General features: G+C 34.6%; 1 protein-coding gene across 1 annotated transcript; it reads right to left on the bottom strand.

The window, feature by feature from the left end:
• Positions 1–989: 989 nt before the first annotated feature.
• On the bottom strand, positions 990–22818 carry TMEM106B (transmembrane protein 106B). Its single transcript, XM_046669201.1, has 8 exons — positions 22669–22818; positions 20147–20368; positions 16619–16682; positions 13028–13187; positions 9027–9167; positions 8719–8768; positions 7678–7731; positions 990–6985 (listed from the first exon to the last, which is right to left on the bottom strand). Exons 2-8 carry the CDS (start codon positions 20364–20366, stop codon positions 6847–6849), a joined length of 828 nt encoding a protein of 275 aa, XP_046525157.1. The 5' UTR covers positions 20367–20368; positions 22669–22818; the 3' UTR covers positions 990–6846.
• Positions 22819–23341: the final 523 nt, after the last annotated feature.

Below are 23341 nucleotides of genomic sequence, written 5' to 3'. Positions count from 1 at the left end.
AAGGTATTGTCTAAAAAATAGATTTCACAACTAAAAACAAAAAAATTCTGAAAACTACCAATCAAAGAAAGGAACAGACATCTATCAGAAAAAACCCTCACGGACTTGCTAATGGTTCTTCTTTCTTCCTCAAGAAATTGTCTAGGTAGAGCAAATCCAAGTAATAAATATTTTTCCCCCTATTATTCTACCAAGATATTTTTTGTCACATTTCATCTAACTTCACATCATGTTCCTTGATACAAGATTCTTTAAACTGTAGTTAAAACACTGACTCTAAGCTGGCAAAATGTGTTTGGATAAATATTAAAACAAAAGTTTAAAACAAGTTTTAAGTTCAGTTTATAACAAAAATTTTGAGTTCAAACACAAAAACAAAATTTTCTTTGTCATTGGTTAATTCTTTTAAAAGTACACATTCCAGAAAAAAGTTATCAAATGTTTGAGCGAGTCTGAGGGGAGAGAGGGAGGGAGGGGTGAGATACTTGAGCTGGGCAGTGAAAAATTGCCAAGACTGGGGGATTAAAGAAATGGTCAAATAATTTTCCAGGAAAAAAGGACCAGAATGAGTAAAGTATAGATAAAGGAAAGAACTGTTTTCAAGGAACGGAAAACATCTCAATTTGGCTGGGACATAGGTGAGGGACAATGATAGGAATAAGATTGTTAATTTAGGTTATGATCAGATAATGAAAAGTTGTCAACATCATATTAAGAACTTGGGCTTTTTTCAGTAAAAAAATTAGGGAGTAACAGCAACGGTGATTTCAAATATGAAACGCACCCCCAGAGATATTAGAGAGGTAGAACAAAGAGAATTCAGCAATGGATTGGAAGTTAAGTGGATGAAAGAAAAAGACATCAAAGATGATGCTAAAGTGGAGTCTGGATATGAACTGTTAAGGATTTAGGAGTTTTAAGCTAAAGGACTTTCAATACCTACACACTGATGTGTTTATGTCAAGGGACGTTCAAAAGAATAACCAAGATACTTGACGGATACAAATTTTATTTTTCATGCTAAAATTTTTACAAATTTTATTGTCATACACAATTACAAGAGTAACAGTTACAAGTGAATTAAAAAAAATAGCATTTGGGGGCACTTCTATTCATTTTACTATCATAAGCATGTTTTATTACATGAATAGCAACAATAGTTACAGAACTGTTCAACTTGGAAATTCAATAAGTGTGTTATGATAGAGGGTAATACATAATATAAACGAAGAGTAAGTGCCTGAACATAGTTTTACGGTCTATACTACTCTTTATTCCACAGTTAGAATCATGGGTTAGAATCTACCCAGTAATGAGTAATGCCATCATTCAGATATCTGACCAGGCAGGTCAAGTCAGCAATCAATTCAAATCATTTTCAAAAATCTTACTTAATTTAGTTCTACAAGGAAATATAAGTAAAACACACAAGACATGACTTGCTGGTATTTTTCACCTGAAACAAACCATTACATAATCAAAGTATGCATCTTGTGCAACTTGGCATTTGTTCCATCTCACACAATTAAAAGATGAATAGTACTTATAGCACTTAGAATCACCCAACTACAGCTGATACAGTATCACCCAGACTTCTAGCTTCTAAAACTCTGGGGGAAGTGGGACAATTTGAACTGTAACAGTCTACATGGTAGTAATATTACCTCTTGGCCATTGGCCCAATACTAATCCTTTTTGTTTTTTAGTATACAAAATATGCTGAAAACATTTCTCTTAAACACATTTCAATTAATGTAATTAAACAGAAGGCACAGCTTCCTTCTACAAGAGTTAGATTTAGCTATGAAAAACTTGCCATGTATTTATTAATTTATGGAATATTTTTAAGGTCAACACAGACTACACTGTATTTTTTAATTTAGAGCCTGTGCTAAACACATGTAAAAAGAACTACAAACGTGATCTCATTAGTAGTTAAAAAAAACCCAAAAACAGAAATTACCACTTTCATCCCTATAATAACTTTTAAATATATCCCTTGCTTTTATCCAAATTAAGGATAAATTTAAATCCACTGTGAAATTTACATTCTAAGCACAAAAATACACAAATATTAGTTCTAATCAGAAATTTCAGCTGACAAGTGAAAATTTTTACTTTGAAATAAGTAGACCTCAGATATAGAAGTGAAATTTTTGATGGAAGCACACTCCAAATATATTTTGTTTTCATGTAAAAATAAATTTTTTTAAGGAAATAATGTTTAACAGTCTTTTTACTCTACCTTCTCAAACACATATAGTTTCCTTAAAATAAAGGTTCAAGATAAACATCTTATTTCAAATCTGATTTTACAAAAAAGAGAGAAATAAAATTAATTATTCTTAGATGTATTTGAGCCAAGTAGTTGCTACTTCCAGACGTTATGAGCTTAAATATCATGACATTATGGTAAGTAACCTTTGGCTTACAATCTAATAACTTTACAAAATAACTTGAAATTCGATTCGTACTGCTTATCAAAGAAGACTGATAAGTACTTGTAAATTTAAAATTCTATCTTTTAAAAAGAAAAACAGCCTATCTAACAGATAAGTATGAATATTTTAAAAATCAACAATAAACCAGTTTTATTATATCAAAGACCTACAAAATAATAAAATATCCCAATAGTATTTTTGAAAATACTATCAAAAACCTCAGTCTCATATAGTAAATGCAACAACCAATATACTTTTACAAATTAAGCATTTTCAAAGACTGGAAAGAAAATATGCTAATTGTAAGAGCAATGATGCTTGAGTCAAACAAATCTGTTCTGAACCTGAAATCTGCTACTTGCAAGCTTAGGTGTATTTTTTAACTTCTCTAAAACTCAATTTTCTCAGATATAAAGGTACTGACAGTATCTACCTTAGATGGTTTGAAGAATAATAAGATAATGCACATAAAATTAGTACAGTATCTGACACAGGAAGTAACCAATAAATATTAGCTATTACTGAGCAGTGACTTACTTAGGGCTCAAGTACCTAAGAAAACATTTTCTTAAATAAGATATAATTATTATATAAAGAATTATTTTAAGAACTTAAAAAAAAAAAATGCCATGGGAGAGAGTTGGGGACACGCCCTCCAATGAAATATCCAGAATTATATTTCAATAATGATAAGGCTAAGAATCACAAAGGATTCATCAGGCTATGTTTGAAGTTTCCTAAGTCACTTCTATTGTGTTTTGGCAGTCACTTCCTATCTATTTTAACATTGCACTGTGTTATTTCCAAACTACAATTCAGAAGATCTGATGTGAATTTTGTTTCCTTCTCATGAATTTTTAGAGAAAATAATCACGTCATTAGCCTAAACAAATAAAAAAGGCATAGAAAAATGCACACAAATAAAATCAGTCATTTACATGTTATGTACTACAGTAAAGATGGTTATTTAACAATTTCAAGCAATATATCTGGTATCTAATACTTTAAAACTGTTCTTATTTCAAATCTCAAATACATTACTCTCTATTATTGATAAATAATCTACTGATAATGCATCAGTTGTATTTTTATTGGAATGATCACAGAAGACTAAATTTTAACAGAAAAATTAAGTAAAAATTATGCTCCAAAATATTTTACAAGTGCTCATTTCCCATTTAAAATATTTCAGGTACCAACTTAAAGGTAACCATATCTTATTCCATCACTATCATTTTGATTGTCACTATTAACTACGTGAACATTTTCTTTAATTTTTAATCATACTAACCTGAGTCAACAGGGCTTCCCAACGGATATTTTAAATGATAGAGCACAGATATGGGATATGGGAGACAGAAAAACTAGGTCTGGCTCCAATTAAACTATTTACTAAATATGTGATCTTCAGCAAGTCCCTCAACTTCTCCATGCCTCTCCTTCTTCAAGATGAGGATTCTACCACCCTCCTTGTCTGACTCACAGGATTATGGGAAATCATGTAAGAAAAAAGATATGAAAGAGCTCTGAAAAGAACATAGTGCTATATACATGTAATATCAACACACAGAGGCTTGTTAGAATCTTGGATTTGGTTAGAACGAGGAGTCTAAAAGATGCAATTTAAGAGAAAGCTACTCTTGAAAGTATTAGAAAAAAATATGTAACATCTTTACCATTTCCTTTGGATAAGGTCTGAGAGCAGTGTTAAAAATATAACAATACGTAACCTATTACCATGTCAGAAACCACAGTGGATAAGGACTTGAGAAAAGTTAAAGCCTCATTCATTCTTTCCAGATATTTTTTAATGGCTATAATTCTGCTTCGCCAGAATGTGTTTTTATCGTTTTATTAATTTATAGCTTGCTTTGTTTTCGGCTTATTCCAGCAGTTACTTAACCCTCTCTGAAAGTAGTCACGGGTGATCTTTATTTCTCTACTACTTGTTTTTTATTTATTTTAAATTCTACTTTTTGCAGACAAACTCCATGGAAAGTAGGTGTAATAAAGTTTTAAAGAATGAAGAAAAAATATTCAATAACAAGTCACTAAAAGTACATGTTGCCTCACTTTCTCACCTCTTCAGCAAATACTATGCATGTACTCTAAAAGGATATTAGAACCACAAATCAACAGAAAAATCCATTTAATTTACACTACATAATTTTCCAAGATTTAAACATACCAAGTAGGAAAATAAATCAGGATTGACTTTTGAGGGAGGCATACCTGAAGGATGATTTTGGAGAAAAGAATGGTGATTTTGAAGTAAACGGAATATAAGGAAATATTTTAACATTTTTTGATTTCACACAGAGTCACTGAAATACTATTATCTCTAGGCCACTAGCTATATGAGAAATTATATGGGTGACTGGTCAGGTATGTAGAAACAGATTTGGAAGCCCTACTACAGGTGATCATTGAAGTCACAGGAGTAGAAGTTTTGAGGCAAAAGGTCTAGATAATACTCATTAAAAGATGTCACAAGATAGAAAATGAGGGAAAATGAAATAAGAATTATTGAAAAATACAAATAGAATCAATATATTAGAGAAATGTGCAGTTTCAAGGAGAATGGAGTATCAAAAAAACAGCAGAAGAAAACCATTAAGACTGGGTTTGACTAGAAAGAAAGTCCATAACAAATGTAAAGGGGTGATTTTAGTTTAATAGTGAGGACGGATGAACTAGCAGTAGATTAAAGGAAGACTAAGTAATTCAAAAATGAAGTTAGTGCATCCCACCTATTTAAAATGTTCACTCAGGAAAACGTGGAGAAAATGATATGAAAGAAATGATATCAAAGCTAAGAGGAGACCAGAGTGTGTGTTTCAAGGTAGAAAGGAGAGCTTCATTAGCTCTAAATAATTAAATAAAGCTTAGGTTTTATAGTTGAGAGAGTCCGACTGATAAAACAGGTATGTTTTTAAACCTAGGTTAGGCACTTTGTATGGGAAGAGGAGGAACCTGATTTCTGTCACTAGGGAACAGAAAGAAATTAATCTCAAGCCACTTATTTGTTCTGGTATCACAGTCAGCCCCTATGCTGAGTGGTATGTATTTAAAAGGTACTTAGAACTTGGTAAGTGAAAAGGCAAAAAGCCCAAATGGAAAATGGTAATGACAATATAAACCAGCAAAGTAAGTCAAAAATTTACACTTGAAAACAATTTTAAATAAAATCCAAACCCAAAGTAGAAAGCTTTAAAAATGTAACTGCTAGAGGCATGATATGCACGTGATGTGTAAAGTAGTTAAAATTTTAAAAGCATAATATAGGTTTTATTTTGATATAACCACTATCATTTAATGACAGGATTTCTTGAATAATTTCTACCAAAGAAATAATTTCATCCTCTAAAACATTCATAAAATTAATGACTTGGGTACCTAATAGTTGTGAAAAATAAGTGTCTTCACAATTTCACAATTGTTCAGTATGAAAAGCAACATTAAAAAAAAGTGGAGTTTCAAAATATTTTATTTCCAATCTACTTTATGCCTGATCCAATATGTAATTGGAACCATATTCACATTCTACAGGTTTCTGAATTTCATTTTCCTGTTTTATTTAGTTTATGAGCAACTTACTTTATTTTGAATCTGTACCACTTTGACATTTATTAAAGCTATATAACAGCCATGCAAAATTTATTTACAATATTGTACAATGAATGACCATGTTTGAAGATTACAAAAAATTTCACAAAACTGTAACTAATATGGCAGGACCTGTGAAACACACTATTTAGGGGCTTTTAAAAATTTTAGGTACAGAATTTTGCAAAGATTATTTTGACTTATAAGTGTTACACAAGCACTGGCTTGAAATAAGACTGACCAAAATATGCAAATGAGAATTTCAATAAATGAAAAATTAAAATGTTTAGCTAAAAGCTAAAATATCATATAGTTGAAATACTACCACGTAGCAATGAGAATTTATAAAACAGGGAAAAAAAGGTCATTTTTTAAAAGTCTTCCATGAATAATAGGCTCTTAGTAATATTTTATAAAAACATTCAGAAACAAACTTTCTCAAATTATATTCATCACCAAAATTATGTTTTCAGTAGTGATTGGAGCTGCGAATTTTAAATGATCATTTATTGTTCTTATAAGGGAAGTCTCGGTTTTTTCCTTTGGGGACAGGGGGTTGGGAGGAAAATCAATCAATAAATTTAGATTCATGTAAAAGACCCTGGTACAAATATCATGAACACAGAGTGGAGAGTTGCAATAACTTGCAAGCCCACATACTTTTAGCTGTACTCTTAAAAGAGTGTAAACTTTAGGTTTGTTCAATTTAAGATTTATCAGGAAGTAAGTACCTCATCCTTTAGAGTTTGGGAAAAAGCAACAGACATTTCTTTGTCTCCAGCTGCATCTCTTCCAGTTTTTATTGTTGTGGCTGAAGTACATTTAGATATTCAGACTGCCCCAACTGATAAGTTGTGTTCCTTCCACAATCAACATACTGGTACCTCTCCTGGGATATCTGTTCAGAGTGTCCAAAGTATGTCGTTGTCACAGTAACTCTAAAAATAAAATAAATGACAAGAATCACTGAATAGTTATATATTAAAAAGTTTTCTAAAGTGAGAATACTTTTATACATCAAAATTCTCGAGATTATTTGATTAAGGATAACTTAATATTGCAGACACAGTCCTCTTAGGGAATATTTCCCCACCAGACAAAAGAAATGCTGGCTGAGCAAGCCCTATCCAAATAATTATATACAACAAATGTAATTTTTTCAAAACATCTATCTTTAGTTAAAAATATATGTTCACTACACTCTTAAAAATAATCATACAGTTCTACCATAGGAAAAGGGTTAATCAAATGTCAGCTAATGGCTCAAATACCAAACGTACAACCTACAATGTTGCAATGGCTTCGGACCAACACCTAATTTACATTACTTCTGCTCATTACTGTTCACATTAACTGGTTACCAGAGGCAGCAAGGAATCGGATGTTGAGCCCAGTCCTCTCTATTGCAACCCCTGCCATTTTCCTGAGTTCTTTCAAGGTCTATATTCACTATCTAGCAGCCATGTGAACCTTCACCATTCTGAGCTCCCATTACTTAACCTCATAGCACTCTTGTAAGGCTTAAAACCCACTTGAGATGGTATTTGTAAATATGTGTATGCTCTAAGCCAATGTTATAAATCTAAAGTTTAAACAAAGAAGTATCTCTTTAAAAAAATTTCATACTTACTGCATCATGAGTACTATGTTATGCACTTTGATGGATATCAGTGTACAGAAATCGCTGTTAAAGGAAAAACAATGTGAATAAATGCAAATCACAATACAATAAATTTAAAAAAATTAAGATTCCTCCTCCTATGTTAAAGCTAACAGAGATATTATTAAGAAGATAAAATAACTAAGCATTTACTGGTTGAGTATTTTCTATATCAAATAATGATTAATATTTTCATGACTTCTTATTCTTTTTTCTTTTTAAAGACTGGCACCTGAGCTAACATCTGTTGCCAATCTTCTTTTCCCTTTTTTCCCCCTTCTTTTCTCCAAAGACTCCCATACACAGTTGTATATTCTACTTGTTAGTGCCTCTGTTTATGCTATGAGGACGCCCCCTCAGCGTGGCCTGATGAGCGGTGCCATTGCCCGCACCCAGGATCCGAAGCGGCGAAACCCTGGGCCGCGTGCATGAATTTAACCACTTGGCCATGGGGACGGCCCCAGAAAAGGTAATGCTTTCCTACTACTACATTTGTAGAATTGTTTTAACATGAGCTACAGATTACTATTTTTGTTCGCCTTTTGAAATTTCAGTAACCAGTTTATTCTATATCAGGCTAATATCAAAGATAATGAAAATTTATCATCATTTTTTACTTAAGAGTTAGTAATCATTTCAACTCAATTTAAAAGCTTCAGAATCAAACTCTTAATAGAGTATTATACATTATTTTTAGTCCTTCTATATCAAAACATCAACAAATACTACAATATATGAGAATATGAGTCTCATAACATAGTAAATAAAAAGTGACATGGTGTATATGATCCTAATTTTGAAAAATATAAAACAAATTTTATGTGTATAGGTGTATGTACATAAACATTATGTATGTTGGAAAGGGATGATTAGAGGCCAGAAGGAATATTTCAAAATGTCTTGACTATTAAGATTATGGAAAATTAAAAAAAAAAATACATACACAGACACACACACACTTTATTCTTCATACCTTATAATGAGAGAAAATTATTAAAAATCAGAACTTACAACATATAACTCATTTCCTCTGCTATGACAGTAGGTACTGTGTAATCAATCTGAAAGGCAAATATTGAAAATAAAGCAATAGAGAATAGAATCAAAACTTTAAGTATTTCAGATACATTTCATAACTTCAAAAAATTTAGAAATCTCTCCCTTTAGGAGAGTTTGATTCTAAGAGCTTCTCTTATACATACATGGGGTATACCTCAAAGTCAAGTTTGTGACGAAATCCCCCCCTTCTTCAAGTTAATATGATATACAAAGTTGAGACTCATTTAACTCCTCCAAAGTATTTCATGACCAAAGCTTACCTGTTTCATATCCAGCGGACCAATAATGGTTATGTTGTTTAAGCGTGCCTTTCCAATAACTGTTTTTGAAAACTGAACTTGTGCAGTAATGTTTTCAACTTCAACAGAATAATAGTTATTGTTTGTTATATTTAGTGTGTTCTGTGAAAGAAAGAAGGCAGAAAATGTGCAAGTTATCCAAAAATAAGCATAACAAATATGTACTCAACATTAGCAAAGAAAATGACTTCACTTGTAGCCATGCTTCATTTATTAGGAGGAAGAAATGTATCACCAAATGTCAAAGAACACTAAGTGAACCAATTAGTATCACGCATGAGCACTATGTATATAACATGCCTAAAATAAACACACAATTAAGAAAAAATAGGCCCAGAAAATGTATAGTACAGGAATACAGAAAAACAAATTTAGAAGATATATCTGTGGCCTTAGCAAAATCTCAACAAAAATAATTTTAAAATTTCATTTAAATTTTTACTAAATGTTAATATATACATGTCTCCACTGACTATATTAGTAAGTTATTTCCTATTAAATACAGAGATGACCATTTAAAATGTTAAATAGTACTCTACATAAACTTTTTTATTTAAGAGAATTGATATTTTAACTAATCCTCGAATAGAGGTTTCACCAGGTCACTTTGGAGAAGAAATGGGATAGACTTATGCTTGTTTGGTTGGAAAAAAATGCAGCTGCATCACTTCTATAGTTATTTAGGTAACAGCTGGAGCAAATTTCTGTAACTCTAATACACAATTGTATCAAATTACTTTAGGAAATAGTCAATAAAAATAAGAAAGAAAAAATACTAAATCAAGAAATAACAGATATAAATAAAACATCTAAAAGCCATAGCAAAAGAAACCAAAATCAATAGACACTAAGTGATAAATCTTGAAGAAGTATTCGTAAGGCAGATAGTAATGGTTACCATCTACACCAAGAGCCCTTACAAGTTGAAAAGGAAAAGAGAAAGCCTCAACAGGAAAAAAGCAAAACAAGAACAAAGGATATGAGTGAGCCAATCAAAAGAGTACAAATATAAATGGCCAAGGAACCTTAAAAATTCTCAAATTCATTTATAGTCAGGGAAAAGTTGATTTAGGAAAAAATGAATATTGCTTTATATCCATTAAACTTAAAAATGATGGATATCATTTGACCTACAATCCTACTTCTGAGCATTTGTTACACAGAAATAAAAACACTAGGATGTTAATGACAGTGTTATTTGTAGTCGCAAAAAAAACCCCAAACAAAACAACCCTGAAAATAAAGTGAATGCCCATCCATAAAAAGAATGATTGAATAAATAATATTAAGTCACTGCATGGAATATTATGTAGCCATTAAAAAGAACAGATTAACCCTATGCCAGAAAATCAGGAGAGATTTCTACAAGGTATCAACATGTGAGAAAACCAAAATGCATAAAAGCATGTAGAAAATATTATATTTTGAAAATAAATACCAATTTAAGAAAAATAACATGAGTTTGTCTATAAGTTAATGTGACTATGGAGAAAGATATGGAAAGATGCAATATGGGAAAGGAGAGAAAGGACTCTTAGTTTACATGATCACATTTATGCATTCATTTAAATTATTATAGTAACAAATGCAAAGAAATTTTTTAACTTCCAGATAATTTTAGTAGAAATAACCTTTATCTAAACATATAAACATTTTCATCTACTTGGCTCTTAATCCCCACGCAGGATTCATTTCTAGACACTATAAGAAAGGGACTGCTAAGTTGAGGTCAACAGACCTTCTTATGCAGACCAAGGAATGGGATTCAGGAGAATCTTGGAATTGTATATACATGCAAAATAAGGTTGGTTTGTGTCTTTTCTTCTGAAGTGTGCATAACTTTCATTAGGATATTAAAGGAATCAATGGTGCAAAACAGGGTGAGGACAAAAATACTTATGAGAATTAGGAAAAGATATATTGGGAGTTAGAAAGAAAATATAAACATCAAGAAAGAGAAGAAAAAATAAGATAGGACAAAAAAGTTTAGTACTAAAGATGAGATATTTTATTGCTGAGAGCAGTGAGAATCCATTTAATTTGTAAGTCAAGGGACCACAATCATATGCTTTTAAACAATCATGATTTATTATCAAAGGCCTTAAACTATCTATGATCTTTAACTGGCAAATTTACTTTCTGGAATTTATCCTGAAGATATAACCTGAAATGGAAACAAGGTTTAAGCACACAGATGATTTCTGAATAAATATTTGTAACAACAAAACTAAACATCTATATAAAAATTGTTGACTAAATTGTAATACAGCCATATAAAAAGACTGCATGTGACCACTTAATATGGGAAACTGTAGTGAGAGCTCAATTAACATAAAATGTGCGTGTGTGTGTATGTACACGTGTATCCTTTATACACGTTTGAAAAAGTTTGATTACATCTGTCAATGTGTATATATATGCATGCAAATGTATGTATGCACTGTTAGCAAATACAGGTACATGTTAATAGTTAGGTCTAGGCTAGGCAGCAGAAGTAAAAATTTTTATACATTACAGTATTTTTCAAATATCTTTTAATTAAATGTTTTTATTATTAGAAAGAATAAATTTTACTAAAAAAGAGTAAGTAGTACTAATATATTTTACTCATTTTAAAAAACAAAATTATATAATTCCTTTTTTCAAAATACTCATACAGAACCTACAGAAATCTCAGCCTCTTTTCTCACTGTCATCTAGTCAAACCTAATGCTCATCTATATAATAATCCTATTTCTTATTTAATGTTCAGTCTTTCTCAATTTAGTTAAGTGCTAGTATCCCAAAATGTGGGAATTCCTGAAGAATTATTTAAAAGTATGGTATTTACATTTAAATACATTTTTTGGTATTTAAAAGGGAACTGCACGTGGCTTTTATTTTTTATCATATGTTTACAATATTTAATACTAAAACAGGCTCTGGAGGTTGGCCAAAAAGATCTGGCCATTGTTTTAAATACTGTACCTAAAAAGGAAAATATGTTCCTTGTTCCAAATGGCTGTTAAGGTAGGGAAACACCCAACAATTCCCCAGTCATATGAAATGATTTACAATTAGCATTGTGTTATATGTTTCATGCACATACATATTTTTTTCATAGATAAGGTTTTTTTCTAAAAGCCCTCAGGTTGACAACTTTTGACAGTAAACAATGAGGTTGAAGGTTCCACAGGAGTTTTTTTTTCTTGTAATTAAGTAGTAACCATACCATTTAACTTTAACCATACCATTTCCTTTCAGTTCCTGTTCCTCCAAACCTCCCTCCTCCCAACCACTACCAGAGACATCTCTATTTCAACTTCAACCATACCAGCCACTTCTGAAAGGAAAACCAAGGAAAGTCTAATATCACTCTTCCAAACAAATCACTGCCACACAGATACACTGTGAGACCTGAAGCCATAAATGATTGCTAATGGCATGATCAATATATATCATTTTCCTTTTTAATAATACAGTGTTTTGCAAACCTTGTTTTTTTCTAACAAATGTTAACATGTAAAACATGTAGAAAACCCCCTCTGAAGCTCCGTTTGCTTGTTTGTTTTTTGTTTTCAGGAGTGGGGAGGCTGTAGAGTCCTGAAAACCACTGTCCTGGGAAATACAGAGGATATTTCACACCTACTAACTTACAAGAGACATCAAAAAGTCACTGGTACTTTATCTTTAAGCACAACAAAGGAATAGTCTGTTAAAGATGGCAAAAATTACACTTTACAAAACATAAAGAAATGAAAATGTTACATTAATAATATCTATCAAATCAACAATGTTAACACCTTGCTAGGAATTATTCAGAGTAAACTGAAAAGTAAACAGACTATAAATACTTTATTTGCCAGCAATTAATTGTTTAGCTTATTCTACCCTCCTAAAGGCAGGTGTTTAACCTCCTAAAGGTGATGCTTAACATCATAAAGGAACAAAGTAAAACATTTTTCATGGAAATTTTTACTTACTGTGATATTTAAATATATTGTACGCTTCTGAACATCATAACTGACATATGCTGATTTTACACCAATGTATTTCACGTCGATAGAGCGAGGGAAAAGGAAAAACACAGCCAGTCCCGAAAGGAGCAGACAGACAAACACAGAAGCCATCACATACAGTTTTCTGAAAAGGAAAATGGACTATTTAAACATATGTGCATCAAAAATTACATAACAAAACACTTAGCATATCTTCAACTTGAATTTTTCTCCTATCTATTAATACCAGCAGGAAAAGATATATTGTATTGTACCAGCTTTTTACATTATAAAGTATTGAGTAGGGCTGGGTCTGAGTTTATTAAGCATTAAAATCTTCTTAAAAGATGTATTTACCTTTTTGGAGACTAGGATTTCAGGCTTATTATAGATAGAACATTACTGCACTGATTCCCAAACCAGGCTGCACATTAGAATGAAGCTGGGGAGCTTTTTAAAATATAGATTTCAAGACTCCCTTTTGAATTCACTGAAGCAGAATTTTCACATGTGAGTTTTGCCAATCTTATGACTCCTTAAAGTAACTGCTCATCAGAAACACCTGTGAAGCTCTTAAAAAAAATAATGATACAACCACATGCCTCATCAATCTCACTGACTGACACAGTCCTTGAGTCTCCTCATCCCAAGGTATTTATGTACTCAGTTTTAAAAATATTGTTTACATTAATCAACTCTGTTTTGAAGATGTTGTTAAACTCTGTCTTTAAAACCAGGAAAGGGGGATAATATTATGCAGGTACAAGGCAAGAATAAAATAAACTTTCCATGTCTTTGCTATTAATTCTTAATTCTCAAGAATGTTTTCACTGTTATCAAATTATCCCAATGGCTAAACCATTAGTCATCTGCTCATTAAGTGAAATATGTAAAATGTCCTCTACAATGTCTGGTACATAAAGGGGTTCATTAAATATTCTCACCTCTTTTAATTTTTATCTTTCAAAATAAGGATATTAAGAATTCAATCAACTCCTTTATACATGTATAACACTAAAGAATTTGGCATTAGAATCCAGGACCAAAAGCTGCCCTAGGTAGCTGGCTTATTCTTTGGGCGGAGAGTTAGATGGCAATTACAAATTGGGCAAGCACTAAAACATTTTACAAGAGCATTTGACAAAAACATCACTCCCTCTTTTGTCCCAGTTCAGGGCACTGCCCATATAATCCCAGAGTGTGTGTGTGCGTGTTTCTGTTTCAGACTATGAGTTTGACCTATTCTTTGTTTTTTCTTATACTCATGGTCACTTAACAACAGTGATACACATTGAGAAATGTGTCATTAGGTGATTTCATCATTGTGTGAACATCATAGAGTGTATTTACTCAAACCTAGATATTATAGCCTAGGCTGTATGGTACTAATCTTATGGGACCACTGTCAAATATGCAGTCCACCACTGACCAAAATGTCATCATTCAGCAGATGACTGTATAATTTTGCTAGATAATGCCACATTCCCCTTCACTAGCAAGGCATGATTGTGCTTGTTTTCACACAGTATTACCAACAAAATATATTGACAAACTTCTGGATATTTGCTAATCTGATAAGAAACAGTATCTCAATGTCATTTAATTTGCAATTCTCTCACGAGCAAGTTGGGACGTCTTTTCATATGCTTAAAGGACATTTGCATTTCTTTTCTTCTGAAACAGCCATTCACAGCTCTTACTCGCTTTTCATTTGGTGGTCAGCTTTTTTCTTCTCAAATTGTAAAACTCTTTAAAGAGTAAGGATATTGGCCCTGTTTGTAATAATCATTTACAGATATCACTTCCCAGTTTGGCATTTGAATTCTGACTTCAATTACGGTTTTGTTTTCATCTTGTAAACATTAACCTAATACTTTGTTAAATTTATTCATCTTTTCTTTCATCACTGGATTCTGAATCATAGTTGGAAATATTTTTCCACTCTCAGGTTATAAAGGAATTAGTTCCGATTTCTTGCATATTCATAACTGTTTTCATATTTTATAATAAAGGGTCAGACTGACTATTTTTAAAATCCCTTTCCACAAGGCTTAGATATGTGGCTCTACTGCTTTCTTGTTTGAAGCACTGTCACCAAGAAGTAGCATGCCAATCTGATTTTCTATCGCTTATAAATTAATTGATCCTTTGGCATGGGCACTCAAAGGAGTTTTTCTGGGTTTACTGTGGGTTTTTTTTCACCTTCCAAGTCGAGTGATTTCACTAGGATGGGTTGATTGTTTTCAGAACTATGGTATCCCTTTTCAATATGTAGGTTCACTACATTTTTTACTTCAGGGAAGTGTTCTTGAATTAAATGTTTAGTATTTATTCAGCTTGACTCCTTTGATTTTCTTCAGACTCCACTTACACGTATACTCAACCTTCTTTGCCTGTGTTCTATACCATTTTCTCTCAAATTCTTTTCATTAATTTATGCTGTTCTGTCATAACTTCTATACTTTTTATGCTGTTCTGTCACAGCTTCTATATTTTTAATTTCTTTTAGAAAATTTTATGCTAAGTTTTCATCTGCTTTTCTTATATGATTTTGTCATCTGTCAGCATTTTCTTCAGTTCACTTTCTTCTTCTTATTTTTTACCATCTTTTCAGGATGCCTAATTGCAACCCCTTTTTGTTGCTCATGTTTAAATGAGATGAGTTTCTGCACTGTTAAGAGAAGGTTCCATTTTAGGGGATGAGGATGGGCCAGGGTTGCTTTCCTAGCTTCACTGCTCAAGGACTCCATCCTCTGTTGTTAGACAAATTATTTAAAAAAAATGGCCTCTATGTATATCCACTTCTATAGTTTTGAGACTCTCTCTCTAGTTTCTGAACATTTTTTTCCCTTATCCCTGTTCTTGCCCTACACAAATCAAATTTTATCTCCAATACGTTTTTCCTTAGGATGTGTCTGTCCTTTTGTAAGAGTTTTTGTTGACTTTCCCTAAGATGTTTGAGGGCTTAGGATGGTCCAGTTCCTTGTGATCTTCTCAAGGTCCCTTAGTAGATCTGTGGCCTGTTTTATACTCTCTCCAAGCTGCAGCATGCAGAATCCTCGCACTTTTACAGGTTATTCTCAGAGGTATTTGCTAGAAGTCCTCTGAGTGGGGTCCTCTTCTTTTGAGTAAAGTATTTGCTTTGGGTATCAGGGGTCTTGGGACTCTTACGAACTCTTTTGGCTTCCCTTCACAACTTCCACATAGCTGCAATGCATGTCTGGGTCCTTTCTGTTATTGTGGTTTGAACACTCATTTTTATTCTGGGGCTAGCAGGAACACCTTAACATCCATTTTTTAATGAAAATGTCCCTGTGTGTGTCTCCTACTGCTATTCTAGGTTTGTCTGTTTTAATAAATAGATTTGAGAAGATTCAGATACTAGGTTGCTTTCAAGACCTTACCCCACCCAGGATCTTTTTTTTTTTGATGACACAAAGGATATGAGAGTATAACTTAATAACCTGATAGCATTTTTCCTTTTACTAGTGTTAACTAGTATAATCATCATACATAATTTGAAAAGTAAAAACGACATAAAACAAACAAAAATGCCTTTTTCTTATAATCACTTACGTTCTTCTTGGCCTTAATCTCTGATCACTATACGGAATCAATGCCACCAATTGGTTTTCTTGTCCTAAAAGTCAAAGAAGTAGGTTTAAAAATTTATTAACATGAAATTAAAAATATAGTGGCTCCTCATCAAGGTCTGGTTTGAAAAGACCAGAATGCTGTCTGGCTGTCATCTCATTCCTTTTGTAAACTGCTCCCAAAATCTTTAATAATTATCCAGTAGAAGCTGAGTTCCAAAGTAGGTAGTATGTTTTTATGTACCTAGATGTCTAGCTAATCGAAATAGTGTAAAGAATGAGGAAGAATAATTCTTTTACTGAAAAAAATCTAAAAAGTCTCAGCTTTCAGAAGATCTGAATTTACCAGGGCTTCCTTTAACCCCATGATTAAGACTCTGATTTGGTTATGTGGAAAAGAGTGGCAGAAAAATACTGCTTCCTCTGTGTCCTGTGTCCCTATAACTACAGAGCTTCCTACACTATCCCTCTTGAAAACCAAACGACACATACCAAGTCTCATGCTTCAAGAGCCCCAATGTAATGAGCCTTCCAGGACTTTTTCAGGCCACTCCCCTCTCTACATTAAGTCACTTCAAAATTCATCATTTATTTCTTTGGTTGAGCTATATCATATACTTTAATAGATATACGGATCTTTAAATGCCAATTTTCTAATCTTATTAGAACTTGGCTCTTTATGTTAACTGTTAGAGCACCAACATCAAATTCTCTTTTGAAGCTTTCCATAACGCTTCCATTACTCCTCTCTGCCCTCTCCACAATTCTTCCCTCACTTACATTACCCCCACCACACCCACATATAAATAGATACATACATATATCTATATCTATATATATATATAAAATGTATATATGTTTCTGTGTGTTTATACATATCCCATCTTGTTTGGTGGTATTCATTTGGCTAAACTACAATCCTGGTTAAAACCAAGCCTTTAGCTACTATGCCTATATCCACACAGCTAAATGTGGATAGAGAAAAACATACAACTATGCTCACTGATCTCATTTTAGATCACTAATCTCAAGTGGCCCTTAATGATACCAATAATCATACTGTATTTCCCTAGTTCACACTCTCAATCTGACTCTCCAAGACCACAATTTCATAACTTCAACCTTCTTTTGAATCCTCCAAATCTTCTTCTCTCTCCTCACTCTTAGCTCCTGATGTGGCAAACAGAAGGGAACTTTCACAGGCTCCCACCACTTCCTCCACCCACCTACCTACTTCTGTGTCCACACACTCTACCTTCTCTGCTGTTACTAAGCGTAAACTGCAGGTCCTCTGTATGAGTAGCCCTCTGCAACTGTACACTAAATCTAATCATTCTCCCATCTCCTGCATTATCAGTGTTTTCTCTATGGATTATTCTCATCAGCATACAAACATATTATTCACTCCATCTTAAAAAAAATTCCTCTCCTTTTCTATACAGCAAAACTCCTCAAAAGAACTCTGTTCTTACTATATAACTTCTCTCCTATGTTCTCTTGATCTCACTCTATACAGTACATGATATACATGCTTATGCAGGCTACCAAAGCTGCTCTTTTAAATGTCTCCAGTGGGCCTCTACACCACCAAATCCAATGTCAGTTCTGTGAATAAACTGGGACCCCTCTCTCTGGTCTAAGAGGCGAATCTAGCAAGTGAGCTGCATAGGCTTAAAGTCAGTACAATAAAAACCCATGCTGTACTGTGAAGCAGCAGTGCAGGCCTCATAAACCCGTGTCTAAATGACCTTGCAACCCCTCATCTCGTGACTGAAGATGCCAGCAGGATGAATCAGCAACAGGAGGAGATAATGTGTACCTCGCTCTCACATTTCCCAAACACGTTTCTTAGATATTGAGGGAAAAAGTGACAACCCTGGTCCTTGCCTCCCTCCACACGTAGATAACACCAACATTCTAAGTCTTCTTTGACATATCACCAAAAGTTCTCGTTATTCTTGAAGTATACGATTATTAGTTAGACATCTAAGCCCTTTCCTACATATATACTGCTTTGTTAAAAGGTATGCAAACTACACTCAGACCTGTAGACCTTGGAGCAGTTCCTCAGAATACTGTGTTGGACTATTTCCTGGGATTTGAATTCCTCATCTTGATTAACAAACTCCTTACCCAGACTCTATTTCGGTCAACAGTTCTCAGTCCTTACATTACTTGATCTACCAGTAGCATCCAACATAGTTGATCACTCTTTCCTCCTTGGTACACTTTCTACATTTATCTTCCAGGACACCACAGACACAGGGATTTCCTCCTTCTACTCTAGGTGCTCTTTTTCAAACTTAGTACTCTCATCCAACTCAGCTTTAAGTATCATCTATATACTCATGACTCCAGCCTAGGCCTTGCACTTGAATTCTGGGCCCTTATTATAACTAACTGCCTAACGAACATATCCACACAGATGTCAAATATGTATCTCCAAATGTACAAATCTAAAATTGAGCTCCTGATCTTTACCCTGACATACACACTCAAATCTTTTCTTCATCCTAATAAATGGCTACTCCATTCTTCCAGTTACTCAGACAAAAATACCTTTGGAGTCATCCTTGATTTCCTACAAGCCACAATCCACTTCTACCTGCCAAAAAAGCCTATTGGCCACACCTCAAAAATATATCCAGGTTGCTAAAATGGTACTCCCCGCCCCCACCCTGAGCCTAGTGCATTAATCTCTTCAACTACAATAATCCTTTTAGTCTCAAACAGCTACTACCCCTGCAAAGATAAAACCATCACAAAGGCCAGCTCAAATATAAATATAAACTTCCTCAACCCATGGCATCTCTCAGAGACTCTGGCATACCTTATACAGTCACTTTGTCCCTCCCTCAGGTTCTCTCCAGGGTCATATATCAACTTCAGTCAAGCAGAAAATAAGAGTAGCACAAGGTATTTTTATTATTTCTATTGTTGTCACTACTACTAAAGCAGCCTACAAACAGCACATGGGGATTATTCCCTTCTAGCTTCCCCTATGATATGCCACAAACTGATTTTTTTTTTCCTATTTGGCTCATCATCATATACTATCTCTCTTCATGTAGTTCCTCTTAAAAATAACTAATTTGGGCATGATCAGCTTATTATTGTTCTTTAGATAATGAATTAAAAATATTAAGTCATCAAATTGCTCCTAATACTCAATATACCAAAGCAATTGTGATATGACTTCTATTGATGCCAAAAGGGACTAGAAGTTTTCAGTCAAGAGATAGTGCATATCTGCTATAACGGCAGGTGGGAAAGAAAAAATACTGGAGGTAGAGGGATGGTTTTCACTACTGCTTTAGGAATCTTAATTAACATTTTTATGTTTGTTTCTTTGTGTCCTTTTGCCTGAAGATAAGTGATACAAAGGTTTAACTTTTATTCTCAGTCTTTTAAAACACCGAGGGGTGGTTGTGCTCAGACTCACGGGTTTTATAACAGTTGTACAAATGCCTAGAATCATTCTTGAAAGGAAAAGCAATGCAATAACACATACCCCTAGGAATTCTTCCTGTTCCTTGACAAGTGGGGCAAGTGACACTATCTCTTCCTGTAAATTCCACATATGGAAACTGAGAGACATCTCCATTTCTTCCATCTTCATTATGGACTTCACTATTAACCAATCCATTCCTCATATTTTCAGTTGATGTGACTCCATCATAAGCCTCTTCTTTATTTGAATGTAAAGTCAAATGAGAAAAAGACTTTCCCATATCTAAAGAAAGAGAAAAATCTTACAGTAAACTTCAGGAAAAAAGTATACTAGAGAACATCATGGGATATTTACATGAATCTAATTAATTAACAACAAACTTTAAGGGAATGTTCAAACTACTTTTTGGATTAGAATTATACTCAATCAAAGTAATGCCTAAAACAAGGGAGCCATTTACCAGAATCCAAAAGTGTTTCTCTAACAAAATATTACGAAAATATATCATGTTAGACTTTTGATGAGAATGGGCTTTCAAACAACATTAAAATTTGACAGAAGTTTACACTTTCTATAGTTCTCTGAAAAGAAACAAGTGGGCTTCACTTTTCTTAGAATAAAACAAAAACACATTCTACCTTTAAACCAGTTAGCACAGAAGGCAAAAGTTACTTTGGGCAAATTACACCTAGGTATTATACGTATTACCAGGTAAACTCAAAGTAGTATTTTTCAGCCTTTCAAAATGCAAGCCCCTGTGTGGTAAATAAAATCCACAATCCTTCTCATCCTCACATTTCTTGCTTTAAATATTTAACTACTTGCAACAAAAACAACCTAAAAACCAGATCCTGCAGATCCTTCTTTCATTCAACAGCCAGTAGAGTTAAAATTATGACATTAATATCCAAAATACTGAATAAAAATCACCAATACAAAGCAGCAAAATCTGGAACATTAATTTCAAAACTTTAGGATGACAGTATCAAAAACTAACATAGGAAAATTAAATATAAATTTAAAGCCAAGTAAGAATAAGTAACTAGTACTTATACCTATATAAAAATAACCTCCACAAGTCAGTAATGCAATAACACTGCAGTTAAGGTCATACAATTTTAAGGATGAAAAGAACTTAAAATCGATATAATCCAATCTGCTGGTATTCTGAGGGAAAACTAATAGAGGGAAAGCAGAAATTAAAACTAACCTATTTCTTCTCCTTCTGAATTTGACCATATACCTTTTACCAGTTCCTAAAAATAGATTATAGACATTCATACAAAGAGGTAAATGTTTCTTTTAAAAATTCTCGCTGATGTGAATAAGGAAAGCTGACATTTAAAATAATTCAATTTATCCTGTAGGATGAAGAAAAGTTCTTTTAAAATTGGCACGCCATCCATATGTGGGAGTGACTCAAACATAGTGTGAACAGCAGGATTAAAAACACTATGCAACTGGTAGGCAAACTTAAAATTGCGGAATGATGAATAAAGATGCTTATTTCCACTATTTAAAAAATCTATGTACACATTGTCCGTGTAAGTTCAAAAACATAAATGATTTATGATTTCTACAAATGTATTATCTTCCCTTGATTTGTCTCAGTGACATTAAATCTAAGCCAAACCAATACTTGCCAGTCACAGGTGGTTCAGGAGTGAATTAACATCACTGTCTCCTGGCTGTGACCTTGGGCCCTACGTGGAGTACTAGATGAGCTGGGATCTGTGGGCCTCAGAGGCACCCTTTCTGGGATCTCTGCTAACACAACAGGAGTGTAAGGTGCATCCCACAGGAATGCCTTAGCGGGGGTAGACAGAAAGCAAAAGCAAGTGGTTCTCAGTCTGGGCCTGTTTTCTATCATTATCTAACAGTTGCCTTGATGGAGTCTGTCTCTGACAGGTGTTTGTTTCATCAACACTGTGGACAAGCGCCAGACTTTGTCACCGACTGGGCATCCCTGCCTTCTCTAATGGATTTTCCTCACAGCACTGATAAAGTTAACCACTTTTATTCCTGGAGACTCGCTGGTTTATAAAACGGTGCCAGGGCCCCTTTCGTTCCCCGTGCTCAACGTTTTCATCGCAATCTCTTAATTTACTGGAAACAAATACGGATCTCAGACTCAGTATGGAAAGGAAAGGAAAGTACAGCACTCCATCCAATTTAAACGGGTGATCTTCTGTGATAAAGAAGGAAGGTAGCGCCTTCAATCAACTACGTAAACAAAACCCGACACACAGCCTCCTCTGGAAAGGTTAAAGATAAGATCCAGGCAACCACGCAAGAAAACTCAAGAATAGCAAAAACAAGGGGCCACCTGGCCGCACAAGATGTGGGGGCCTGGAATCAATACCGTGCCGCTGGAGCCGCTTGGCAGGAGGCTGGGTCCCCGTAGGAGGAGGTGACACAACTCCATCACCCAGCTCTGAGCACCTCCCCAGTCGCCCAGTGGGCCCAGCTCCCCGGCGCCCTCCCCTCCTCCACCCTCTCGTCCGGCTCGGCTCTTCCCAGGGCGCGCCGCTCGGGCCCGTTCCGGAACGGGACTTAGGGGTTGAGCGTCCGGGGTCGCTCACCGGCACGTGGGGCGCTGCGCAGTCCCGAGCTGCTGCGACGCGGGCAGGCCCGAGACAGGGTCACGGAGTCCGCAGTCCCGGAGGCTGAAGCCGGAGCGACGGGCCTGCAGCGCCCGGCCGCCGCGGAGTCTGGACGGGGGAGGGGCCGGACGACGACGACATCAGCTGAGGCCCGGCGCTGCTGCAACCTGCGCCCGCACCTGCGCAGAAAGCTCCCAAAGGAGGCGTATAGCCCGGGAGAGTGCAAGACGCATGCGTCTTTCCTCCGGCTTCTTAAAGCCCGAAAGCGCAGCTGCTGTGACTGCGCGCTATCGCGGGTTCGTTGCCTTGGTCTCCCCAGACTTAAAGGTAAAAATTGGTCGCCCTGACCCTGGAAAATTTTAAAATAATAGTACCTCCTCCATTTTTTTTCCCCCTGTCAGGCCATTTCCTTTTGCAAAAGGGAAAAATGTTCGCTCTCTGCCTCACCCCTCAGCTGAGCAGCTTTCTAGTCCACGCTGTGCGAGTCGTCCCTGACACTAGCGAGGCCAGGAGTGGGATAAACTGGGAGGTAGACACACATCTGGCAGCCGAAGAGTCACATCTATTTTAATTTAGAACCTCTTGCCCAGTAGAAGGGAACTGGAAGCGGGCAGGAACTCTGTTTTTGTTTGGGTTGTGGTTTGCGTGGTTT

Source organism: Equus quagga, chromosome 8, assembly GCF_021613505.1.
Source record: "Equus quagga isolate Etosha38 chromosome 8, UCLA_HA_Equagga_1.0, whole genome shotgun sequence".
NCBI lineage: Eukaryota > Metazoa > Chordata > Mammalia > Perissodactyla > Equidae > Equus > Equus quagga.
Note: the sequence above shows the minus strand (reverse complement) of the source record. Positions and strands in the feature narration are given on the sequence as shown.

Excerpts from the sequence above, each read along its gene's own strand:
- TMEM106B (XM_046669201.1), bottom strand. The coding sequence starts at position 20,366 with ATGGGAAAGTCTTTTTCTCATTTGACTTTACATTCAAATAAAGAAGAG. Across the intron at positions 7,732-8,718 it reads GAGGAAATGAGTTATATGTT|CGATTTCTGTACACTGATAT; the intron begins GTAAGTTCTGAT and ends TTCCTTTAACAG. Across the intron at positions 6,986-7,677 it reads AACATAGTACTCATGATGCA|AGTTACTGTGACAACGACAT; the intron begins GTAAGTATGAAA and ends TTTTATTTTTAG.